The sequence below is a fragment of the Trematomus bernacchii genome, unplaced genomic scaffold, assembly GCF_902827165.1.
Source record: "Trematomus bernacchii unplaced genomic scaffold, fTreBer1.1, whole genome shotgun sequence".
In the NCBI taxonomy this organism is placed as follows: domain Eukaryota; kingdom Metazoa; phylum Chordata; class Actinopteri; order Perciformes; family Nototheniidae; genus Trematomus; species Trematomus bernacchii.
Genome location: NW_022987739.1, coordinates 10223239 through 10249766, shown reverse-complemented (window position 1 = coordinate 10249766; position 26528 = coordinate 10223239). Strand labels below are relative to the sequence as shown.

General features: G+C 39.7%; 1 protein-coding gene across 1 annotated transcript in view; it reads right to left on the bottom strand.

Annotated features, from left to right (window-relative positions):
* Nucleotides 1-1070: 1070 nt before the first annotated feature.
* The window catches only part of tsc22d2 (TSC22 domain family 2), a 35401-nt gene continuing 9943 nt past the window's right edge, over nucleotides 1071-26528 (bottom strand). Inside the window, exons 2-3 of the mRNA XM_034147078.1 lie at nucleotides 3838-3889; nucleotides 1071-3411 (exon numbers count right to left, since the gene is read on the bottom strand). Of these exons, the coding sequence (XP_034002969.1) occupies nucleotides 3109-3411; nucleotides 3838-3889 (355 nt within the window). The 3' untranslated portion in view covers nucleotides 1071-3108. The remainder of the gene's footprint in view (nucleotides 3412-3837; nucleotides 3890-26528) is intronic.

The following is a 26528-nucleotide window of genomic DNA, read 5'->3' as shown; positions in this document are numbered from 1 at the left end:
GTAAGTGACTTATTATTGCACACATTTTTTCTTTGTTGAAAAGCGAGTATGACTCCACAATTTGACTTGACGTGACAAACGTGTCAGTCTCTGCTTAAACACAACACTGAGTAAGTACCTGGAAAAAATGTAACCTTCAACACAGATAAGGAAAACACAAGCTCTGACTAGTCAACTATTTGGCACCATAAAGGAGTCACTAATTAAGCTTCTTTGATTGATGTTTGAATTAGAAAGTATACACTGACAATTTAACGAGTATTTTCGAGTTGAAATGCTTTAAAATTAACAACGGCTGCAGTGGCTGCCAGCTTGGGGGTGATGTAGGATATCATTTCACATACCGGCATTGCTTTGAAAATTACAACCTTTCTTCCAAGTATGAAGTGATAATTTATGTCTGACATGACAGATAGGTGATGAGTGACTAAGGATAAATCCTTTCAGATTTTACACGTTCCTCTGTACCAGTTTTCAGCTTTGTTTCTACAGAAGGTCTTCCAAGCGATAGATTTATAGATGTTTTGTATACCTAATAATAACCGATTAAATCATTACTAAAGGTAAATAAAACTTGATATTTAGACATCATTTCTTCAGATTGTCGTTTCACATTTGAGCTAAATTTAAAGCTTTCTGCTCAATTTGTTGTTCATAGATTTTGATTAAACCACCAGTACAATCATTTTTATTAGGATTTTTTTATTTAAACATTTCGTTTTTCATCATACCAATGTCTAAAAAAAGTCATTGCCCAAAGGATTACTGTATACACTCAATTGAATGTTTTAATTGTAGAAATTTGAATTTAATTTGCTATGTAATTGTATATAATGATAAGTATTGCACTGTATATTTTTGATGTCACTTTCTCCAGCAAAAGTATTTATTTTACTTGTTAATGGTTTAACATGTATGTAAAAAAGATTAAATGTTTGTGAAAGCGAAAGATAATTATCTTTGGATAAAAGGAAAATGTTCAGTATTTTGTAAGCCTATGTCTGTAATCGTATTCTTTGCATGTGTTTGAAGGTTTTACCTGGTAGGCGAATAAAAGAAGCATGAAGACATTCTCTTAATAAAACAGTAATTTATTTTTGACTGAAAACTAAAATTGTTTGAACAGCACATTACAAGGGCATTGTTAAGATATTTTCTCCAAGGCTCAGTGATCACTTTCATACAGTACACTTGGCATGTACACTGCATCTCCTTCAAATGAAAGGAAAAAATATATAAAGAGAAAAGAAATAAGCCTGTTTGCAAAAAAAACTAAAGGAAATCAAAGAGCACGTCCCGTAGAAAGATGACTGATTGTACAATTACCAAGCATTTTGGTTTGGTTCTAAGCCACAGAGAAAGAAACCGAATCGCCTGACGACAGCAGGCGACGGCACAGGAGGCACAAAAGACGTGACACGTACAGGACATCCCATAATATGCTCACACACAATCAACTGCGTTCCAGCTTTAAAGTGTGAATTGTTCAATAGTTTCCATTGTTTAGTTTTTTTGCGGATATTGTTGCTATTTTTTTAATCTTTGTAAGCAAAGTGCACACTACAATCGAGATCTAAATGCTGCATTAATTAAATACATTAAAATCTGCAATGTAACAAAACCTTTTCTCTGCGCCTGCATAACAGCATTAACATGAAGAAAGAAAAAAACATGGCTCCTTTTCTGACTACTGTTTTGTGCACGAGGCCCTGACAAACACCTTGCCATCATTTTTCCTTTCCCTCACCGACTTACTCCACCCATTGTTCCCTTTCTCTTTCATAAATCCTTCCACAATCATTCACAGACTGACAGCTTGACATAAAATAAGAGTGCTGGATAAAACACGAGGTAAGAAAGTGGTTTGATTATAGATCATGCAGAACATGCAGAACGGCAGCAAAACAAATAGAGGGAAGGAGAGTGTAGGAAAAGAAAAGTGTGCATTTATATATATATAAAAAAAAAAAAAAAAAAAGAAAAAGACTTGCACAGCTTTGCGTCTTTGGTTATAAAGTAGGTCGAACAATTTTTTTCACAGCTTTTTATACCCAACCAAACCCTCAAATTATTTTTAGTTTTGACAAAGTCTAGAAAAAAAGTAAATTAATAGTTTTCTTTATCGAAACATCCCATCACATCTTAACAACAGGTGTTCTCCTGTACAAACCCTCCTTGCTCTTAATACTTTATACTTTACAAAATATACATTCAAACCTGGATTTCACCTAATGTAAGCTCGGCTTTAGTGTTAGCACTATTTCATGAGAAATGTTCTATAATGGAAATTATTGCCTACTTATTGAGATCTACATGTTGCAAAAGACTACCCAATTCAATACCTGACAGATTCTAAAATACCAAAAAGAAAGGTTTTTTTGTTTGTTAATAAGTATCTCCAAGACATTGTTCATTTACATTATGAAAATAGCAGCCCTGAAATAAATAAATGCAAATACTAAAACTGAACTATGGAAAAAGTATAATGATTCATGTCAAAGTATGGTGGCTCTGAGAAAACAACACAAGCTTTTTTTGCAGCATATAACAAGCCAAGGCTCTCGACTCGACCCACTGAAGCCGAAGCACCCGCCGGCTTCCCCCCTGCTCCGGGAGGAAGAATCGTCTCCCCCGCTTCTCCGTCGGCTCTGTGGCCTCTTCCAGCCCATAAGTGATGTTTGGTTGGGGATACTGGGAGGACAGTCCCTGCTGGAGCCTCATCACTGCGCTGCACCGCCCTCTTCTATCACTTGTTGCCCCAACAAATCTCTCTCCGTGCCGTTTGACCCCATCCTCTTGCACAAGAACAGTATGCAGTTTTATGGTGTGCACCGCCTCCCCTGCTTCTTCTTCTTCTACAGCTTTGCAGGGATAGAATAAGACTTTAAGGGGTAGCCCAGTGACGGCAAGGTGCACACATTGAAGCATGGCTCTTTGTGGGAAATAAAAGATGTTGCTGTTGTCGATTTTCACTCAAATGGAGCATATTGAACACAGAGGCGAGACTTTTGCCTTAATGAAGCTAAGGGGACGGTAGCAGTTGTTGTCATTTCTAACAGGATCTTCCACTCCTGTCCATGGGAGGTGTGTTAACTAGGGGAGATTGGATCACGCCGAGGTGATGTTGGGCTGCTGAGGGATGCTCTGACTTGCATCGTGGTGCGCTAAGGGGTTGTTGTTGTTGTTGTTGTTTGTGACGAGCGGGTGTTGCTGCTGCAGGGGCGGCGACGTGCTGCCGGCCGTGTTGAGCTGACTGGAGAGCTGGCCCAGCTGATCCGTGTTGGCCAGCGACTTCAGCACAGCGTTCTCCCGCTCCAACATCGAGTTCCTCTCGTACAGCTCCTTGATCTGCTCCTTCAACACCTCCACCTCCTCGCGCACAGCATACATCAGGTGGCTCTTCACCAAGTCCTGAAAAGGAGAGGGAGGATAAAAGGGGAACTACATTTAGCACACAATCATGCAGAGTTCATCCTCTAACAATGACATATCATAAATTAAAGTGGAAAAGTGTGATCTCTTTTTGGCAACATCTGTAAATTCTATTTGTTACGGGGGGGGGGGGGGGGGGGGTAATGCGAATTCTAAGTAATGTGTTGTGTTTTTATAGACTACAGAAAGCTGGTTGTTCAGAACAGTAATTACGGAAGCTTTAGGAACATAATACATGCTATAACAATAAATGTGCCACATATTAGTTTTATGCGTATCGTTTAATGAGTCATCTAAAGATTGGCACAGAAACACGTAAGTGAAGCATGTCACTGTTCAAGCTGTCAGACACAGTGCGTCACTTAACCACATGTGTTGTAACTTTTACAGCTGTGTAAAACTCACCATTGCTTGTTCAATCTTGTTATCGATGGCAACAACGCTGGCACCGGATGCACTGTAGAGAGAAAGAGCGACAGTTATTACAAGATACCAATCTCATGTCTACCACAAACTTTAGATAGGCATCAGCTATCTTTCACATCCACCGACAGACATTATCTGTTCCATTCAGGGCCAAAGATGACCTCAGAGGATTTCACTGGGACTTCAGAAGGAAAAAAATCACATTTCCTGATGAGTGAATCAACCATCACATTTTTCCAGAGAATGAGGAACAGATTTGAGATTAAACCAAGAGATCAAAAAAAGTCATACTATTTTTCGTGCACTTTAAATAAAGAATAACCCACATTTAGAGACATCTGTTTGGTCTGAACGAAGTTCTTAAAATTGGCTAAAAGTAAAAAATAATTACATTTAAATACTGCTTCCCAACGTAGGACCTCCCGCCAACTCTTTCCGTACTGAAATGTCTGCATTTAGCTTTCACCCTGACACTATACACTAACAAAGTGGATGAGAATATGGATATTGTTGTCGACAACAAAGAATCCCACCTTTTATCTGACCAATGTGTAGTTGTGAGTCAATTGGCAACACACTCATTGGACCAGGTGTACATTTCCATTAAGATGTTTGTACCTCCCATGTCATCTTTCATCAATAAAAACAGGTGTTCAACTCATGCAGTCAAGAGTGTGTAATGCATGAATCAGTATAATCGCACATTGGAACAAATTAAATCCACACCTTTAACAAAAATACTTCCGTTTAGAAACAGAGCCTGATAACAATGCCGCTGGAGATTGTTGAAATATTGACTATTGACATTTCAGCGGTAAGCGGTGGTATCAGCTTGTATCTGTGCAGGACTCCTCCGCAGTGAAAGCAGATCCCAGACGGGCAGTGTGTCTCGTCTCCTGCAGGACGTGTGTTTCGGGTGCGGCTGCTGTCTCCAGCCAGCGACACGTTTATCACTTAAATCTCATTGTTCTCCAGTCAACAAACACATTTTATCGTGTTTTAGCGAAATGTTAAGCCTCTACGCCGCTGCATCCCGATCATATCCCGATCCGTTAGCACGTTTCCTAAAACACACTCAGAGCAGCACAACATTTTCCAGCCCCTCCCCCTATAGCAAGAGCAACAAAGAAAAAACGTACTACTTCAGAAAAAAACTAAAGATTTTCAACTTACTGAGCCAAGCCAAAGATCAGTGTACAACAAAAGCGATGCACAGTTTCACCTTTAACCTCCCGGGGAGACAGAAAACGCAAACTCTGTTTATCCTTCTCTACAGATAAGGCTGTGGTAAACATCTGCTGTTTCGATGGGAGGAAACCCGGAGACTGACGCGATCACTCCGCTAGACGGAGCTCTGACCGAGGCTGGGACACCACAGGGAACATCATGTGAAAACTGAGTTTATTTGTGATAAACCCATGGTATACCAAAGAGAAATAACCGCATTTTCACTATAACTAGTCAAAATGCAGAAAACGTGTTTCCTTAAATCAAGCCATCCTATACTCACAGACGGTATAACTGGGTACAACTATATGAATATGGAGAAAACATGTTTCCGTGTCCGAAACATCCTTTATCCACAAACGTCATGGAAGGTGACAGGAAAGTAGGCTAAATATTCACTTTTTGTGACATTTATATGTAACGTACGAGATGGGTAGAGCTTTAAAATGAAAAAAACACACAACTGGGAAATGTGTCAAACCATTAACTAACCCGAGAGAGTTATATACATTTATAATATTATTCCATTAAATAGGTGAACATTGTTCCCAAAACATCACAAGGAGCTCCAAAATAGACTCTTCCCCCCCCTCCCCGGGCTGCCCACGACGCGCTGTAGCCTACGTGCCCCTCATCATGCACGCTGGAGTCTATTTTGGAGCTCCTTGTGATGTTTTGGGAACAGTGACGTTCACCTATTTAATTGAATAATATTATAAATGTATATATAACACTACTCGGGGGTAGACCTGCATACCGAACAGATGATGGGAAAACACTCCAAACATGCGGAGCATAAAGCGAGAGCAGATTAGATTACAACCATGTCAGTTACATTGGTACAGGGAGAGTTTGCCACAACGTTTTCAGATTGAATAACTATTATATTGCTCAGACATCTAAATAACATACTCAGATATTTAAGGATAAACATAAGCAAACGCAGAGACCATAAGAAGGACAAAAAGACTGTTACTAGCAGATGACAGTTAACTAACGCGATAGTACAACACTTTTATAAAGTCAGTTACCTGGCGCTCCTCGCTCGGTAAGGCACGAGCCGCCCTGAATATGTCGGCGAAGTTACCGGAGAGCAGGGTAGTCGGTAGTTCATTATGCAGCGCATGTTTTCTGTTTCTCCAAACCTTCTGTAAAACTGCTATACAACTCCACTGTCAACACACGAGTGCTTCTTGTTTGCATTGAGGAGTGTGTATTACAACTCTGGCCAGTCACATGGCCCGAACACAAAAGGGGCGGAGTGCAGCCTCCCTCCTCCTTACATTTACTCACTTTTACTGATGGAAGACTGTAAACTAATGACAGTATTCAATGGTTCTGTCTGCCAAATATACAGTGCAAGCCCAGACACACATGAGACGTTATTCAAAAGAAAAACGTTAGTTAAAAAGGAGTGTGTTTAGCATACACTGGAAGAAGTCTGGTTGTCCCTGTTTGTTTGTGTTAAAGTTGAAACATGTCAAACCAAAGTTGGAAGCATTTGCAAACAAATGAGTAATTTAAAGTCCAACTTCATCTCACTAGCCTTTTATTTCAATAATGTTTTTCTACATGTTGACTGTTCAGTGCACTTTTAATGCATCTCTATCCATGGTTATATAGACTAATGTATTCCCTTTTTTAAATGCATGTCACAAGAGTTTTACAGCCCAACCTGGATAAACCCACCAATTGAAGTCATAGGTTCAATAGTGTGTAGAAAAAAAACTAGATGCAACACCAAATTCCCTTGGACAAAGCTAACAAGCAAAAAGCTTCAGTGTGGTCTTTGACTTGGATCTTAAGATTTAGGCTCATGCATCTTACGAAATCTGCGTTTTATCACCTGAAAATGTTGCTAAATTGCAACCATTTCACTCTGTGATTGACACAGAGGGATAAATGCACTCTTTTATATTGAGCTGGCTGGATTCCTGTACTGCTCTCCATCTGGTCTACCTAAAACAGACCCACTCCTGTTTTGAAGTCCATAGATTGGTTTCCTGTCAGTTTCCATGTCGATTTTTGAAATCTTTAACTGGTTTTCAAAGCTCTGGTTGTTAAAGCGGACTGTAAGTCTCACATGCTTACAGTGTTTGGTCCTGTGCGGCCCCTCAGGTCTTCTGGCACCAGTATGTCACTTATTCCAAAGTGCAAGACTTAAAAATGTTGGCCAGTCAGCTTTTAGTTTTAATGCTCCGAGCTGCTGGAAGCATTGAAGACTGGCCTTTACATGTTTTCTTTATTCATTTAAATCGTAATAAAAATGGTATTGTATATTTATTGTATTTAAGTTCTATAATTGTATTCTATGTTATTGCTATTTATTATGTTCTTTATAATGTACGCTGTTTTAGTATTTATAATATTTAAAGGGTTTAAATATGTTCTATTAAACTGTTGAATTGCTATTGTCTTTTCATTTGTTTTTTGCTTGCCAGTCACGCATGAGGCAGTTTAAACCGTACTAACCTGTTTGAAAAATACACTTTGATTTATTGATTGCAAACAAACAGGAACAACAAATTGCGATGATTTCTATAGTCTTCTTTCTCTCTCGATAAGAAGCAAAGAATGAAACATGAGGCAAATAAGATTTCAAAAATATCAGCTGGTTTGTCTACTGAATTTCTATTGTTTTAAAACTGGCATCTAAATTTAGATGTGAATGTACAGTATAGCATGACAGATCCACGTTGATGCGATGACAGCAACGTAAATGAATTGCATTCCACAACAAGCGACTTGCTGACAACACACCAAGGCGAACCTCCCTTTGAGCCCCAAGCCTGTTTTTCAGGTCTCAGGCTCGAAAATGACATTCCCAGAACAAATCACTATATCTTCACTTCTAAAAAGGGGTAAATGAATAATCTTTTTTCTCAAAGCAAGGTTACATCTGTGAGTTGGATGTAGAAAAGTCAGAATCAATATAGATGTTTTTATTTTAAAGTAAATTCAGATTGAACATAGTAAAAACATGTAAATTAGTTTCCGTCCAAAAAAAAACAATTACTTATAGTGAAAACCACCCTTGAATGATGGGATAGTAGACAAAAAGCTTTAGGAATCTAAACTATAACATATAATAAGTACCCTGTATCAAGATTGATGCAAAACAAGTGACATTTGACCTTTTTAGAGAGGTTAAGGCCTAGGCTCCACGGGAACGAAAACGGGTTGTATCCGCATATTTCTCTTGCGTATAGCCCTTTAAGCTACACGACGCCGTAACGGAACGGTAGAAACGGACCCTGCAAACGACAACGGGTCCAAAGGTGGATAGATCTGGGAACGGAGCGCTCTGGGGGGTCCAACGGGGCCGTGTGGTAGCCTATACGGTCATCCGTTTCTGATAATGACGATGCAATAGCCCCGCCTCTGCTGCTCACCCCCGCAAAAGTACACTGCACACTGAATTCAGATTATTTATCTTTATCTCGATATGGACATAAACGCGAGTGAAGTCTAATCGGACAGGACAGAGACACGCAGCTCCTCCCGCTGTGATGCAGCGGGAGCAAAACACACACTTCAAGTCAGATCATCACCCTTAGCTATTTTAATTACCTCTCAAACTACCTAAACTAGTTATAAATATGTTTATTTTTACTGTCGAGTCATCATTACTGGATCAGCTTCTGCATGAGACAGACACTGACGCTGTCAGAAGAGAGGAAAAAGAGACAGCCTCCGTGTATTTTATTATTATATATCATTATATCGTCGTTATTCATTTGTTTTAAAGCTCAATAAATAACAAAGAAGACCTTTGACCGGCACTTTTATAATTTTGTCCGGAAGATTTAAACTTTAACACATGTTGACCGGAGAAAAACTCTGCCCGGTTCCCTCGGCCCCCACCGCGGAGAATAAACAGAAGTGCAGCCATGACAACCATTCTTCTTCGCTGCTTTTGTGGAGGAAGTTGCTGCTTTTGTGGAGGAAGTTACAGCGCCACGTACAGGCTCGGCATATGTACTGCAGCTTTTCCAGCGGTTGAATGTAAACAGAGCTGTCTCGTGTAGCTTGACACAATCCGGTGTATATTGCGTGTGGACGGAAGCTTTTTGGCGTTTGCGTTAATCCTATGCGTTTTGCCGTATGCGTTCCCGTGGAGCCTGGGCCTAAGGAAGAAAAAAACACTTCTGGGGTCATTTGGGTGTATTTGCCATATCACTGGAACCCATCGGTCGAAATTGGTGATTGACACCACTTTTGAACCGTCAGAGCCAATAGAATCGAGGGGAAGTTTCTAAACTTTTGATCAGAAAAGAGCAAAGGTAAGACGTATTTGCCGTTTTGGCTCCGTAAAGCCAAGTTGTGTGTTGTCTGGTTTTGCCTTTGCTGCCGCGAGTTTTGGTCGCACAGTGATGATACTTACACCATTGGAATCTGTGGAATCTCAGCTTTCATACGATATCTGTTATCATGTTTGTGCAGATTCGATGAAGTATAAAATATTTCTACCGTGAGTTATGTGCTAAGTGCGTTAGCACTCTTTCGCTTAGTGCTAATTCAGACGCTCGGCGTTAGAGTTGTGTTTTGTTTCGTTAAAAATGGTTCATATCGTCTGATAGCTGAGTTTCTTCCTGTTAAGTGGGTACGACACATTAATAGGTTGTTAAATGTTAAGAAGCCCTGAGACACAGTTTTGTGAAAAAAAAGCGGGCTATGGGGCTTAACAGGTTAAACATCCGGTACACTGAAAGAGAGGATTTCACAAGCATTAGCTGGAATGTGTTTTTATCAATAACAGAAAACCGAGGGACTTACAGGTCGGATCAAAGTAGCTTGTAAAGTGACTCGAGATCTGGCCTGAAGGAGTTACGAGCAGTGTTTGCGGGACAAGAAACAAATATGTTGCCAGTCAGTGTCCAAGGAAAATAAAGCCAACTGTACATCTTATTCAAAAAGGAAGACATGTGGTGGTTTATATAAGGACTGCTTGCTGTGTTAACCTCAACATGGGCCTTCCCCGCAGACTGCAGCAGAGACACATGCACTCACACACCCCCAAACAAAGTCTCCAGAACCACAAGGCAGCAAATTCCAACTGTGGACACCTCCGGCCCCGGGGGCAGCGCCTCTAAACCGAGACATCTGTGTCATAGTCACCATCACGCTGTGAACACTCAGTCAAGTTCTTCACTGCTTTCAAAACAGTCCCGTTTTTTGGTTTTACACAGACTGAAGTGACCCTTTCCAACACCGGCATGTTCCCTGTTTGACAATGAGCCGTGAATTCTGCACACACAAAATGCAACTGTTGAGAGAGAAAACGTCATTTATGAATCTTTATTTATTCTATCTATCAAAATATTGTCTCCTCCATGACTCTGGGTGTCTCACAAGATGTCTTAAAAAATATTAAATCTGATGTGTTCTCCACTGAGGCACAGATGCACCGGCACACGTCCCTGTGACAAAGCACTGGTATGCTTTGTCACACTCACTGTAGGTGGGACAGCTGAGTAAATTAGACCTCAGCCCTTCAGTGATAACCCCCACATCCCTCACTGCCTTGGTAATTGTATTTCATAACAATGGCTGGAGGGGGGGGGCTGTAACAACAGAGAATTGCACTCACTTTCAGACGCAGAGAGCTGCTTTGTAGCCTAGCTCATGCCATTTGTTTTAAACAATGCAGTTCAGCGGCTACGCCAGATGAGGTCGGTAGAGGCTCCAACTAGCTCGGAAACAAAGCTTCATTGAAAAAGCAGAGAGCAGCTTCAGGCAAGAGTGGTTAAATCATGTTAAATCATGTTTGTCCTAGATTATCTCAAACAAGTAATTGTCATGGGAGAAATAAACAACAAGCTTATTTTTTGGGAGGACATTTGACAAGCTGTCCTTTCGTTATATCTGTTAAAGAGAGTCATTAAATGTCCACAGGCATACAGTCACCTAGCCCTGACCCTTGTTTGATTGACCGTTCATAGTTGTGGATGTAGAAAGTGAAACTTGATATTTTTATTCTGCAGGGTCAGGAGTAATGCTTTACATATACAAAAAAAAATGTGACATGTTTTGTAAAAAGTTTGAGAGAACTGAAAGTGGGCTTTCTATTAGACTTACTGGAGAGGTTAAAACCACTGCACACAAATAATGATCTGAGAGAGCGTTCTCTGATAACAAAATCTGTATTTTTTCAGGAGGGCGTTCTCTACAGGGCAGAGCCCATCGTGTTTACCCATCTAGTTAAATAAATTAGATCATGACAGCACTTGATTTTGTTTTTCCATGAAAAGCTCACTGTAAAGAACAAAACATCTCTGGATTTGAGCTAAAAATCAAACATTTGTAGTGAAGTGTTCCCTTTAGAAATATAACTCTGTTCAGTGCCATTTTTTTTCAATCAAAAACTTGACAACATCTAGGGCAGTGGTTCTCAAATGGGGGTACGCGGACCCCTAGGGGTACGTTGGAGTACTGCAGGGGGTACGTGAGATTTATTTTTATGTTAATGGAGAAAAAACAACATAAGTAATGCATTTAAACAAACTACTAATAGTAGATTAACTACTTTATTCAAAAGTTTACAGTAATTCTGGATAATAAAATGGGAAAAATAAACGGGGTGCTCTCTTTTCCTCTCCCTCTCCTGACAGCCCATCAGTCTTGTGCAGCTCGCTGAACCTGTAATAAGTGACCCGACAGTAAAGAATAAATATATTTCTTATAACTAGTTTAGCTAGTTCCATAGTAGATAAACTAGCTAAGTGTGTTAGGTCTAACTCTTAGTGTATTTTGCTCCGCTCAACGGTCCGTCACAGCGGCGGAGCTGTGATCCGGAAGAGCTGCGTGTTCTCCGTTAGCAGGAGCTGATCTGATCTCTGATCTCTGTCTCTCGCGTCCGGTTATACTTCAATCGCGTTTATGTCCAAATCTATCAGATCAAAGGACCTAAACAATAAGCGTTGCTTGGCAACGCCTTGTGGCTGCAAAGTATAGCCAGCATTATGCATAATTTATATGAGGGGTCAAAATCCCATGCTCATAAAATGCTCATATTTTTTTCTCTTCATTCCCCACGCCCCAAAATAAATAAATACACATTTTAGGAAAAGTAAAAAGTTTGAGCAGTGTGGATTTTATATTAACAGTTACACATTTCAAAACGCGAAGTGTAATAACTGCAGTTTGCCTCCCTGTCAGAATGACAAAGATCCTCAGTGAAGCACAAGCCCATGTTTCTCACTAAATTGTAAGTACAACTTATTAAAAAGATCAGTTCAAGGCAACTAATGTCGTCTTAGTGTTATTGCATGATGTTAAAATTGGTTTGCCATGAATTTAGTGATGGATTGTAAACATTTGAAATGTAGCATTGAAGTGTTTATCAGTTACAATGTTGTTGTTTTAATAAATCAGACACCGATGGTGCAGCACTTTACTGTAACTCTTTATATAGGCATATTTTCCCTAACAAATTGTTTTTGCACTGATCAGGGGGTACTTGGCTGAATTCTTTTTTCAAAGAACATTATTGAAAAAAGTTTGAGAACCACTGATCTAGGGTGTACATTTTTGCCGTTCAATCTTGTCATATAAAACTACTGAGATCTTATATTTTACTTACTGTAGGTGCTAGTAAAATTCAAATTTGCATAGTGTGAAACTAGGAACCTAAAGGCCATTAACACGCTAGTCAGGATTCAAACGAATCACCTGACACAAAACCCAATTATAGTCTCACGATACATGAGGAATACTTTCAATTCCCCGTACAGAGCGACATTTCCATGTTGCGCTGAAATAGTCACAACACAAAGCATTTTAACTTTAAACAAAGTATGTGAACTGGAAAGCTTCAAACAATGGTGACAATTGCAGGATGCTAGAGGTATATTAATGTGCCTCTGAACATTTTTCAGATGCTGTATTGTCGGGACGTGTCCTCTACATGAAGGGTGACACAATTGAGACTAAACAAAATAGGTCAGACTTTTGAGACCTCTTGTCTGGAGATTGAGGTTGTATTTGTCCAGCACTAACTCAGAGCCATGAATAGGTGTGTCTGCTGCCACCAAGCTTCCTGGTAAACAAACCAGAGGAACTGTCCCACGCGGCTCCTTGACTGTTACGCAACCCCAGACCCTACGGACCGCACTCAAAGCCCACCAGCCTGTCCTCCTTCGAGACATGGACATTTCTAGGAAACCATGAAGTGGATGAACCGGACGTCAGGGAGCATGAGAAAGAATCAAAACCCTCAGGGGCTTAATAAAGGCAACGATAAGATCTGAATTCATGACACAGCGGATCATCGTCGTTAATTGAAATGTCTCATGGAAGGCTTCGTTATTTCAGCTTTTTTAAGAGGCTCAAATAACTGCCAGCAGGGATGTTTGTTAGTTGTTGCCGAGCCACCCTTACAGCACCTGAAGAAATGATAAAGACCCACAGTCTCACAGTAATGGGACCATCAAACTACATCTGCAAACCCAGTGGGGGATCCAGGGCAAGGGTCCACAGGCCTTAAATAATCACCGCCTAAAACCAGATCATCAGCATGCACCATGTGCCTCCATATCACATTTCACTACTTTTTCCTTCCCCTCCCAGAGTGATTTGGGCCTTGGCAACTTGTTTGGCTTAATGTAGATTAAGACCCCCACTGGAATGTGTTAAAAGTAATAGTGTAACTCTTGAGGCTTTAATGGGAAAATCCTGGCACCTCACTGTTAACGAGCCTCTGTATTCAGCAGAGCATTTATAACGGGATCAAGGACTTAGCCTCATTTGGGCTTCTTCTCTGAAGTGAAGCGTCTGGGTCAGGCTAATGTCATTAGGCACTATGCTGCAAAAACACTAGGCCTAAAGCATGACTGAGTCGTTGTCTTTCACACTTTCTGGCTATTGCAAAGCTCGACTTGACATTACACACAGAGACGCAGATGGGAAGTTATCATAAAGATACGAATAGGGTTTGAGACCAGAAGGTCAACTTTTTGAAATTGAAATGGAGTTGGAGGTGCAATGCGAAACTGGCTCTCCTTCTTCATCAACTATGCATGTGCGTAATAGTGCAGTGTTTGACTGCAGGCCAGAGGGGATGTTAATGGCGAACAGTAGATGCCTGTGGGTATATTAGGTATCTCCCAGGTGTGAATGCCTCTAACTAACCGAGTGTGAAGCAAGAGGATGCTGAAAGAGGCATGTGTGCTCAGCAAACAAACCTTTCCTGGTTATATAAAAAGGTCAAAAGTCAGCAATTGACAGGATGCATGTTACATCATATTTTTACCGCTTACGTGACAGACGTCTGTCACGTAAGCGGTAAAAATATGATATGATGTAATTTATCAATTTCTCCCTGAATTTAAAAGAAAAGCCTCCTTAAGTCGGTCAGAGCTTTGCATAATGTAAAGTCACATCATGTCCTTTAAAGCTCAGCAGTTAGTGATTTTGCCCGAGGGGGGGTGGGGGGAGTGGGCCTCCCGTATAACCGCTGAGTAATCCGTTCAAAATGATGTACTTACTGTTGTGTGTGTGCTTTTAAGAAAGACCCGAAAATTGAATTCGTTTAGGTTCTCTGAGGTTATGTCCCATGGCCTGTTAGCAATTACAGAATGTTTTTGTGTGTCTGTTTTCCATTGGTATTGAGGAAAGGTGACTCTAATTGAGTCTATCACAAGAAAAATACCCATATTAGGTTAATATTCATTAACAGATGTTGAATAAACACATTTTTCTAAAAGCAGCTTCATTTGAAAAACCAAGTTCACTCATGTACTTTTCCATCAGTGAATCTGCAGCTTTCCCACGTTCAGCTTTCCTCCTCGTCGTCCCAATAATGCCATGTTTGCTTCCCGGTCATAAATAGTGGCCGCGTACCTGGTCTGGATCAAATAACTCTCCGAAGTTGAGCTTGGGGCCACTCATCAAGTGTGCTCAGTCGGAATATAAATCTGCCTTTTCTTTATTCTCCGTAATCATAAAGTAGATTATTATGGGCCGAGGGCAGTAAAAGGGCTGCTGCTGCTTTAGTTGGGGCCAATCACAGAATCACAGTGATTTCATTCAGCAGACAACAAATTGCTTTCCTGGAATGTTTACAAATGCAGAGTGTAACTTAAAATTCAGTTAGGGCTGATATAATTAATCCATTGCTTGTAGAGTCATTTACAAGAGGAATGTGGCATTGTAAAGATAAAGAGTTGTGTTTTGATGATAACTTGGTAGAAACTTTCCCACTGATGGCAAAAAGAAGTAAAGTGATGGGAAGGCAAGCTGCCCAGCTGAACATTTTTCACAAAGCAATCATTTCCAGGAATGCTCCTGTATGCCCTCAAACTGTTTATGTGCAATCCTTTCTTCACTTCCAACAAGTCTAACCTTGCAGTAAAGCTGGCTCATGACAAAGGGTGGTGGAATGAGGCGACTCGTCAGCTTTACGTGTGATTAGTTGAACGTTTTGAATAAAGCTGTAGTAAGTCACAGAGCCCGCAGGCAAACATGAGTTGGATGGGAAAAAAACATAAGCGTTGAATCTTTTGCCAGCCGCGGCACCACAAAGTTGCTAAACTGCTACTGTTGTTTTCATGTTCACCTCTCATATAGACCGGCTCACTTTGAAAGTCATTTGGACGTTGGTTCAACACAATGCCATGAAAGTGCTTTTGAAACCACATTTACTGACTCATGACAGTTACATCTCATTCATTTAATTAAATGTGTTTAGTTGAAAACCGCTGTAACAAACCAGGAGATATTAGATAAACTAGGATATTCCCATGGTCTCTTATCACGCAGTGTATATCAATTATATAAATGTTTATTTCTATTTGATCACAACTGTGAAATAAAACAATCCCAAAAAAAAACTGTACTGCTGCTTAACTCAATATAAACCACAATAGCACTGAAACAAATGTAAAATACATTAGCATCAGTACCTTTTGACAGTGTTAGTTATTTGAAGCCCTGCCAAACATAACATTTGATCATATCATTTAGATGAGACCAGTTTAGTCCAAGGAACTATCAGGGGCTCAAAAGTGACTTATTAGTCAAATACAAATTCAAATGATAATTTTTGGGAAATATGACCGTAAGAATCATAGTCCTTGGAGTTGACCTGAAAATGGTTGCCATAGAGTTTTTTGATTGGGCATACTTATACAAGTTCATGACTTGACAGGCCAACAACATGTTATAGATTAAAAACCTTAAATGCCACCATAAATCATGAGTTTGTTTGCCTCTGTTTGTTGGTAGCCAATTAAATATCCATGGTAGAGAGTTAGGACTCCAATCAGCCTCCATGAGAAATGACATGGGAATCAAACGTGGTAGTGACTAATGCAAACCACACATTAATCATGGATATATTTACTTTCAAGTGAAAAAAACCAACGGGGTGTTATCCTATTAGTACTGTCGCTACTCAACAGGTTATCACATGTTTTAGAATAATGAACAAACCATTAGTAACGCAAATTAACGTCTATGAGATTAGGAAACTTCCTTTTTGTCCCAAAGTACACAGTATGATCTGTGTTAAAAGCAAACTCAGACATGTCAAAAAAGTGCTCCCTATTTCTTAGCAGGAAGGATGTCAAAGAAGACTAACGGAGCACTTAAAAATAAAGAAATTCTAATTTTACGAAGAACCAAAGTATGTATTTAAAGTTCCTTATACATTACTGATCATACCAAAAAAAAGGGAAAAATGCATACGATAATTTCTTAAATCTTTAAATAACGTTTTGACCAATTGTTGCAGATTCATCATCACCTTACGTTTACTTAACTAATACTATTCCAGTTCCCTGACTCAATAAAGTTATTACTGACTAGCTTATCATCTGAGAATAAAAACGGACTTCAGAGAATATGACGTAATACAACACAACCTCCGTCATGTTCTCTCACTGTGATATGCTATTTGCAGCACTGAAACCCCCTGGCGCTGCGCTGCACACGTCGTCGGGGCACGAGAAACCCGAGCACCGGATCCTCGTGACGGGCCACGCGCTCAAAGTGTCACAGAGAGTGTGGCCGGACGCTTCCGACAGTGCCATACTCTAACCATGCATTTCACATATAAGAGATATCATTATTCATTTGTTTTGAATGCAACAATGAAGCTGCTGACATCAGCATGTTTTTCCATTACCTACAGTCTTCATGTGATAAGTTTTATAGCACATCTTTTCCTCTGGAATTTTATCCTTGAAATTAGCGTGACGTATACATTAGAATATAATGAAACACTTCTGTTTGTTTTGACACTGTTTGACACCACTTTAACAAAGTCTATATAACTTATTTTCCATTGAAATGTAGCGTTTCTTTATCCAAGGCCTGTCCATCACAAGGGGAAATCAAAATCCTAAACTTTAAATGAAGTGTACTGTTCTTAATCAAATCAAATGTGTCAAGTGAGTATAAAAAAATGCATATTTGGCTCTGAAGAATTCAACTGCAAACAGGTTGGAACATGAGTTTGCAAAACAGGTCGAATGACAACATCACTTGTTTAAAACAAAAATGTGAAACAAATCCAACTAGTCAGGAAATGGATGACAGTCTCACCTTTTTGATAGTGGTTAATGATGGGTTTTCAGAAAAATGACACTCCAAGACTACATACACAGCTCAGTCAAAATAGACATTTTGTTGCAAGGTGCACAGGGTTCAGGGTTCAAGGGGTGCAGGTCTGGTTTAGCCAGGCAGGCTAGGCCACACACACACACGTAAACACACCCGAGCTCATACCTATCGTTGACAGGCTTTGACCCTCGTAATCTGCTAGGCCGGAAAGCCTGGTAGAAAGCAGTGGACGGGTTCCTGCATTTTAATGGGGGAGGAAACAGAGACAAGAGAAACATGAGTAAAGGAAGGAAAACAAGTACGCGAGGAGAGAGACACATGAGGGAGAGAGGCGTGTTTGACAGAAGAAGAGATGTGAGTGAGAGAAGAGGAGGATGCTGAACCGCTCCGAGGTCAGAGGAAATGATGATACAGATTGGCCGGCTCTTTGCAGAAATTACACGATGAAGCAATTCCATGCAAATAAGGGAATATTTTTCCCAGTCTTAAAACATTATCATACAGAATCTCCGAGTAGTTTTATTACTGTCACTTGCAAATTCATCCTGTTTATTGTCATTTGAAATGGTATTACAAAAAAAAGTGTTGAAATCACTTCTCCGCAAACTGCCTACACATTTACGTGATTTTACAAACCTAACATTCCCTATCCGCTATTAATATTAATGAATGTACTACTACTCTTCAACTCCTTGGTCAGACTGATTTGTAGAATAGAAAGTGAACTCCAGACAGTGGCGGTTATACTGAGGGGAGATACAATTACGAACCACATCAAATATTTATTAGCATTCAGGTAATTGCTAGCACAGGATGTTAATGATATAACCTGGCAACAAATCTCAGTCCTGGATGGCCGTGTTTATAAACAGTCCAATGAGCATGACTAGAAAAATACGGCTCCGTTTGTTTTAAGTGAAGATGTTGGTATAGTATGGTTTGGATAATTGTAGAGTTACGCTGTCTCTTCAACTACACCCACCGCAGCATTGTTCAAACAGAAGTATTCTTCTTCTTCATTTTTAAGATCTCTTTTTTATTCATTTGTTACAAAATAGCAGTATTTCACTATGTGTATAGTTTTTAAACACTTCAGATCCAAAAAGACAACACATTATATAAATATATGGTATTAACTCAGTTTTGGTGCACAAGGCAAATTTAAGTGCCTGCAAGAAGTTAGATTTCAGATATTTTCCGCATGTATTACTGCGAGCATCTTGAAGCCATAAAAATAAGTAATGACATTTGAACCACTCGCCTTTTAATGCTTTGATTAGACTAAATTAGACTAAAAGCTTTTCATTCGACTGAAAAATAAAGCATGCATTTCAAACCTAAACAACTTTATGGTCACTCCAATGGCAACACACAACAAACAGGGCAACAGTTTGACAAATCATGTAACAGCTAACACATTGGACCAACGCACGCTCCTGGTGGGTTCAAGTTCATGTCAGTAGCCCGTCTGTATGCCCTGCACCCTAACTGTTAAACTGTGTATGAAAGGCTTGTCCTACTATAAGAGCAGGGGTGGTCTACAAAACAGTAAAGTGGACAGTTACACTTTATAAGAGGCCCTGCAGGACTGATAAACAAAAGCGGGCTAAAGGAATTTACAAGACTAGAAAAGCAGGGTTAACCATCCACTACTGTATTGGTGACTGTCGCGAGTGATTTACAGCCCAGATTCCATATCGGAGCCTATGAAAGATTTATCAGCACCACTCCCCACATCAGCAGCTCGGAGCCGTCAGTTTGCTCGTGCACTGGCGAGGTATTTAGACACTGCTGTAAGTTTAAAGAGCTCACAACAACTTTATCTTCAACACAGCAGCTGTCCGCTCTCGAGCGAGCCAAAATACCTGGTTTTATTGGGACAGGAGAAGAATATTCTATGCATGACAAGTTCATCAGGCAGAGAGGAGACAAACTAAACATCTGAAGAGAGGTTGAGAGAAAAGCAGCAATTTAAAATAATGGAAGTGGAGACAAGCAAAAGGCTTGGTGTGTCACCGCACATTAACAGGAGGGGCAGGGATTGTCAGATTGACGTAGAGAAGGGTGCTTAGGCCCACCCAATGTATTTGTTTGGCCTATGTCATATAATAAGTACTGCACACATGCCAGTATTGAATACACAGCTAGGTATGATTTGTTTTACAGCAGGTTGTAAGACCAAATCATTGTAGGCATTCGGTATCACTTCATTTGAAGAGGTTACAAAACAAACATGTTGTCTGGAACGGCAACACAGCCAAAGCACAACAACACTGCAGCATCACAACAATAGCAGCTGCAGACTTTCCTCTGTAAACACTTCAGTTCCAGGAGTACGTACCGTGCATTAAAAATCATTTAACAGAGCCTACAGCTCGACACACAATTATGTTATTAAAACGTTTAGATTTATATAAAAAAAAGTGTTAATAGATGCTTTGTACTGCAGTCATATGTAATTATGAGCAAAGGAAAGAAACGTGTAGAAGCACTGATAATTAAATAAGTAACAGCAAACAGTGCAAGTATAAACAGAGAAGAAAACATTTGGAAAGTTGTCGTTTTTTCAATTCGTTTCCGGCTTTCCAAATGTGAGGATTAAGTGCTTCTCTTTGTCATATATAATGGTAATCCAAATATCTTGGATGTTGGTTGGACTACACAATAATTTTGTCACCAACGGCTTTGGCAATATCATTTTGGAAATTGTTTTCTTTATTTCCTGGCACAACAATTATTGTGAAAATAATCTGCAGATGAAAAATAAATAATAACTGTTATTTGCAGCCCTCGTCACTCATAATCCAGATTCTTGAATATTAAAGTAGTATTTACACAGAACAGCTGATGCTCTGAGTGAAGTTGCATTCTTTACAGATTTGGCCGAGTTGAGCTGTTGGAACTTGCATTGTTGCTGAAACCAAATATTTGAGCGACTACAGTCAAATGAACTTCTTAGTGTGTTAAAAGTGAAATGCAAATGTATAAACCTTCTCACTGACCCACAGCCCCAAGGAAGATTGAGCAGAATACGTGATGGGAACTCATGTGTACCGCTCAGGCATTTGAGAGGGCACTTATCCGTTACCAATGGGACTGATGTGTTCATGACGGTACTTGACCTTAAGGTGAGTCTCTGCGCACCAGAGTCACAATTGACTTGGTGTTCCTGTTGTTGAAAGAAGACCAGAGGAGCCTCTATCTCAGGCCACAGCTTGTTAACAATTTGCGTGACTCCAACCAAATCTCAAATATGTGAGGTGGGTGTTTCAGGTCACTTCTGATACAACCCACGAAAGCTTAATATACTATCTTGGTCAATTGACCTGCCTAGATATGTGGAAACTGTTCCCCTTAAAATGTGCGTCACAGCCAAATGTTATCATGCTGTTGATTAAGTTTGCTTGGATGTCAGAACAATGCTGTATAATAAAGTTTGTAATAAAAAAATATGATACTTCTCTATACCTGCCTATGAATCATGTTAAACACATAAAAAGGTCAGTAAAATGTATGCCAAGCAAATTCATGTGGCCAAAATAAATAAACACTTAAAGTGTAATATTTGACTGAAACAATCACAGGTTCCATTTCAATTGAAAATCATAAAAATATATAATATTATTACATTAGTTATTAAAAGTTTAGGCTAGCTTTTTCATATCATAGTTGATAACCTGTTTTAATTTATTCAGTATTACAAAAGCACCGTTTACAGAGTTTACTTGAGTTTAGTGCACTTTTAATGTGTAGTTTTATTTTTTGTTTTTCTATTTTAAATACATTTTTGTGGATAGATGTTTTGCACCTACAGCAGAGCTAAAACACTGCATGGCACAGGTGAGCAGATCTTTAAATGTAGCCATTGTACAGTGACCTAGTTTGGATTTTAAAAAAACAAAATACAACTTTGTGCCAGACTACCTCACACATTGAGCAATACCCTGCAAATACATGCCAAAGAAAAGCTGGATCTCATGTTGTCGCCTGAAGGAAAGTCACACAGAACTGTCAGATCTGAGGGGCCGTTCCCTGGTCTCGTGATGTTTACTTGACAAGGGATTTAGCAGCCAGAACTTTTGTCAATAGAGAAACTGTGTTCGTGTCGCAACACTTTATCACACATAAGGAGCCTGTCAAGTCAAACATGCAGAACTATTTGCAACAGTATCCAAGGTTAAGAATATCACATTAATTGGAATAGTGAAAAGACAATAAAAAAAAAATTATTCCAACTCCCTGCTGTGGAACAGGAACTTATAAAAACAAGTGTATCCATAAAAATCCCTGTGCTCTGACAGGTTAACAATCAAGGCTCAACATTCACAGGATGAAGAATAGAGTGAATCGCAAGCAGGATTTTGCCAGTAAACCCTGGTCAATCTTTAAGCTGCTGCATGGGCCTGAGTGAGCACACACTCCCTCGGGTCACTTGAGGAAAGCCTCAAGCACACAAATTACATTTTCTTCCTTCCCCTCCCTTTAAAATAAGTTGTTTTTCCTGCAACCAACTCTTTGAAGATGTAGAATGTGCACGAGTTGAGCAGACTTTATCCCTTCACACATGTGACTAGTGTCACACTGTAAACACACTTAAAAAGGTATCACGATACAATACCACATTTTTATGAGTATTGGTAGTGTAAGAAAGACAGTGTTGTATTGAAATGTGTTAACCCACGCCAACGCTTCTTTTTACATCCCACACTGCCCAGCATTGACATTGTCTAAAAATATTTGTTTCTATTTTGTGAATGAATAAAGTAAAGTTTTCTGTAGGGCTGCTCGATTATGGCAAAAATCATAATCACGATTATTTGGGTCAATAATTGATATCACGATTATTAAAAACGATTATCCATTTACTTTGAAAACATCAATTTATTGGAGAATTTTTTTTTGAACAGTATGTTTTGAACAGTTGATTACCCTGAACTTTAAGTATAATTCAACTGAAAAATCAATAATAAAAAAAAAAGTTAATTTGAAAAAAAAAAGAAGAAAGTAATAATAATAATAAAGAAATAATCGTTTTATTTCGATTACGTTGTTTTCGTAATCGTTGCAAGCCATAAAATACGATTAATTGAGCAGCCCTAGTTTTCTGTCATGTATTATTCAATTACTTTTCCTAAAGGTTTTTGCCGAAGTCTCAGTAATAGTATTGAGATATTTTAGTCATGTATTAGAACCAAGAATAATTTACATATAGTGAAAATACTACTACATGTGTCATATATTTGCATGTTCATATCATGCAGACAAAACGTTCCTTGGTCACATCACATAAGTATATGTTTTGTCTGGAGCCTGATGCAGGGGGAGGATTGAAATGTGACCAGCAGTTGAAGTTCATAATGTAGTGATTAAGAGATGCCGTGGGAGAGAGAGGAAGAGGCTCCATGGCAGAAAGGACCTGACCCTCTGCATGGGGCCTGCAGCCATAGCGAGTCAGGCAGACTCCAGCTGTGCAGCCAACAACCTCTGACAACACATCCCTGCCCACTCTCCTGTGAGAGGCTACAGCCCGAAGGACAGAGCAGAAAGGGCTGCTGGGTTATTTATGAGTCATCTTCAAAAACCTCAGTATATAAGATCGCAGCTCAAGCATTAGCAATGTTAGAGGCAGGCTCCAACACCTCAGCAAAGACAAGCAAACATGTAAAGTCAGGGAAAGACGAGAGAAACTATGTCACACTGGTATGAGCATTCTCGTAAGCAGAGGGTGTTAATTTCTGCTCTGGTTACACATAATTGTTACCATGAGTAAAGATGAGTCAGTATCATTCAGGATCGAGGGGGGTCTCATTCAGATGGTAGGCCGCTGATAGCATCAGCCTGGAGCAACAAAGCCACCCTATATGCTCAATTTCACCGAGCCAGGCTCAAGTTCATTGACTCCGCCGGTTAAACAAAGTGTAGAATTGGTTTCTGAAGCGTGCCGCTGGCCAAGTGAACTCTGCCATACTGGCACTGAGGTCTGTTTCTGCCTCGGCTTGTCAGCTGCTGTGTAATGATACTGGACTGTCACTATTCAGTAACTTTGCATGGGGTCGAGCGGGAAGGCCAGCGATTGATTAGACATACTGCTAATTCCTGGTAAATGCAAAAATCTAACTGTCACTTTATTATCCAGTTTGGGCTATAAGCAATTAGACAAGATTAAGTCTTGAACACAGCATCAAATGTATTTAATCAGGTTGGAAGATATGTTACATGTGATCGCTGTAATGACAACACTATTAGGGCTGAAATGTTCCATCCATCTGCATTGAGTTATTGATTAAAAAAAACATTACCATAGCCTCCTTTAGTCTGTTATACATGGTCCCAGAAGCCATATTTATAGCCATGTTAGGGTTATTGCAACTGTTCAATACCATACTTTGGCTTTGATCCAAGTTCCTTTCAGCTGTTGTACTGATGGTTGCCTGGGTATTCATATCTCAGCAGATTCTTGTTAAAGTTTACAAACAACTTCTCTTACATACCGTACCCTGGGTGTGTCTTGTTGGCATTACAGTGACTGCCCTAAGGTAAACTTTCGTAGATTGGGCTCTAGTACAGGAAGTGTACAGTGCCAAGGTTATTTGGAGGTTTTTGTTTGTTAAAAATGGATAATGCTTTAAAAAAACCCTGACATTTTTGACAGGTTGGACAGAAATTCTGTCTTTGAGCCCAACAAATCCTTTCATTCTTGTATCGTACCTTTTCTCTCCTGTGTTTTCCTGCTAACTTAACCACACTAGTCATACTGAGGAGTTTTTGGCTATCAATGGTTCTGCAGAGCAATGCGTTTACTAGCTGACTCTTCTTAGTAGTTGTATGTGGTCTTTCAGCATCCACACAACAGTGGGTAAAAGTCATTTCTGCTGACTGAAGAGAGGTATCCTATCAAATATTACATTTTCCAGCAGGCCTAGTGTCTTTGAAGGCCTCTCATACCCGTGAAATGGACATCCCAGGGACTTTCACGATGACAAACATGTTTGCACCTACTTCAATGATAAAATGCACTGACCTGCTTTCAGTTGTAGTGCGTTCCCTGAAATCAAAGGAATACGTCTTTTTGGATGCCCTAATTTAAGCCGGAGCCGAGGGTATCAAAGTGGTAAAAGTTTTAGTGCAGCGCACGGAGGCAGGGTGAGAAGAAAGCAAAGCAATGTTTGATCAACATATATGGTATAAATATCAATAGAAAATGAGGGGGGGGGGGGTTTTAAACAAAAATAACCTCACAGGGTTTTAAGTGCAGTGCTAACATGTGATGTTACTTTCACCTGTGTTCCTGTTACACAGTTGTAAGGAAGATAAGAATGTGGTTGAAATGTTTTAACACGTTAAACTTAGAGTCTGACTCAGATGAGGAATACAGAGGCATGACAGTGTGAAAGTTCAGAAAGACAAGTCTTCACACCTCACCATGATGCTAACTAGGAGGTCAACATGCCTAATGGAGGTTTTCATAAGGCTTAAAAAGACTCTCAGTGTTTGAGTAACCAATTCAAAAAAGGCTTCTGATGATCACAATGACAACTTCAGCATGTTTGGCCAAAGAAATCAAGTGAGCAGGATCTGATTCACGACAGCATGACACAATAGGTTCAACAAAGAGTTATGAAAAGAATTGTCATATCCTATGTGGCAATAGTTTCACACACACACACACTTAACCAAGTCATTTGTTGAAAGCTTAGCGATAAAATATATCATCTGGGTGGCTTCACCGGGTGAAAAGGAGGACGAGTTCAGGCACTTATAACAAATCAAACCTGAATCACCGATAGGCTAATTCTGTTTGGCACCACGGACTATAATGAGCGAATAAACTGTCACTCTAACCAGCAACAATGACTCACATCCATTTCCTTGCAAGAACGTGCTTGAGTCAACCAAGTTGAGTTGAGAAAAAGAAGAGGAAGGAGACAACAGAGGAAGTGCTTGACAGAATACGAAAAACGGACATCAAAGCGAAGCAGGAAACGGAGGTTCTTGCAAAATCTGCGCTTTACTCAGCTGAAGAAAGAAAAAAAGCACCCTGACAGATTTGCATTTCCTGCATCACCGTTTGATTCAACTTGTAGAACAGATATGACCTTAGTTGGCCTTCAGGGCAGGTTATGCTACTTACTGGATGAGAACAATATCAATAGATATCAATCTATATGAATATAGGTCTTGATACCGAATGTGTGCTTAATTCATTGTCCGTATTGTTTTTTAAACAAAAATGCCCAAAACGCCTGTATGATAGACGAGGCAAATAAATCACTTCTGGATTTTGAGGGGGTTGAGGTAGAAATCTAGAAAACAAACAATCGACTAATTAAACTAATAATGGCAAGATAAATCATTGCAGCTTTAATTTATGCAATCTCACTTCTTAATAAATCGACTATTTGCTTTTCCTTCTTGGTAATCATTTTCGATATCCAATTCAAGGGATCCTTGAAAAAAAAAAAAAATGTTAAATCCCTCCGATATTGACAAAGAACTTTGACTCAAGTCTAGCTCCAGTCTGGCCTTAGTATCACAAGATACTCCCCATCACTTCTCTGTCGAAAGAAATGGAGAAGTGTGGTATCGAAACATTCAAACCAGTCACACGTGGATTCAAGGACCATGTTCTATCCCTAGATTGGTTTCACTGTGTGTGGACTTTCCTACCCACAGAAAACCCCTTCTGAAGAAGGTTGAGATGGACTGAAAAAAACAAACAAAGCAGGCAGTGAAGGGTAAATTAAAAACACTGAAGAAGAAAAACTCCCAGACCCTGGAGACGCCGAGAAGAAGCCAAACATGAACACCCCCTAAAATCTCTTAATCACTCTTTCTTCAAACTTGGAGCCTCTCTTCTACTCTCTCTGCCAATCCCACACTGT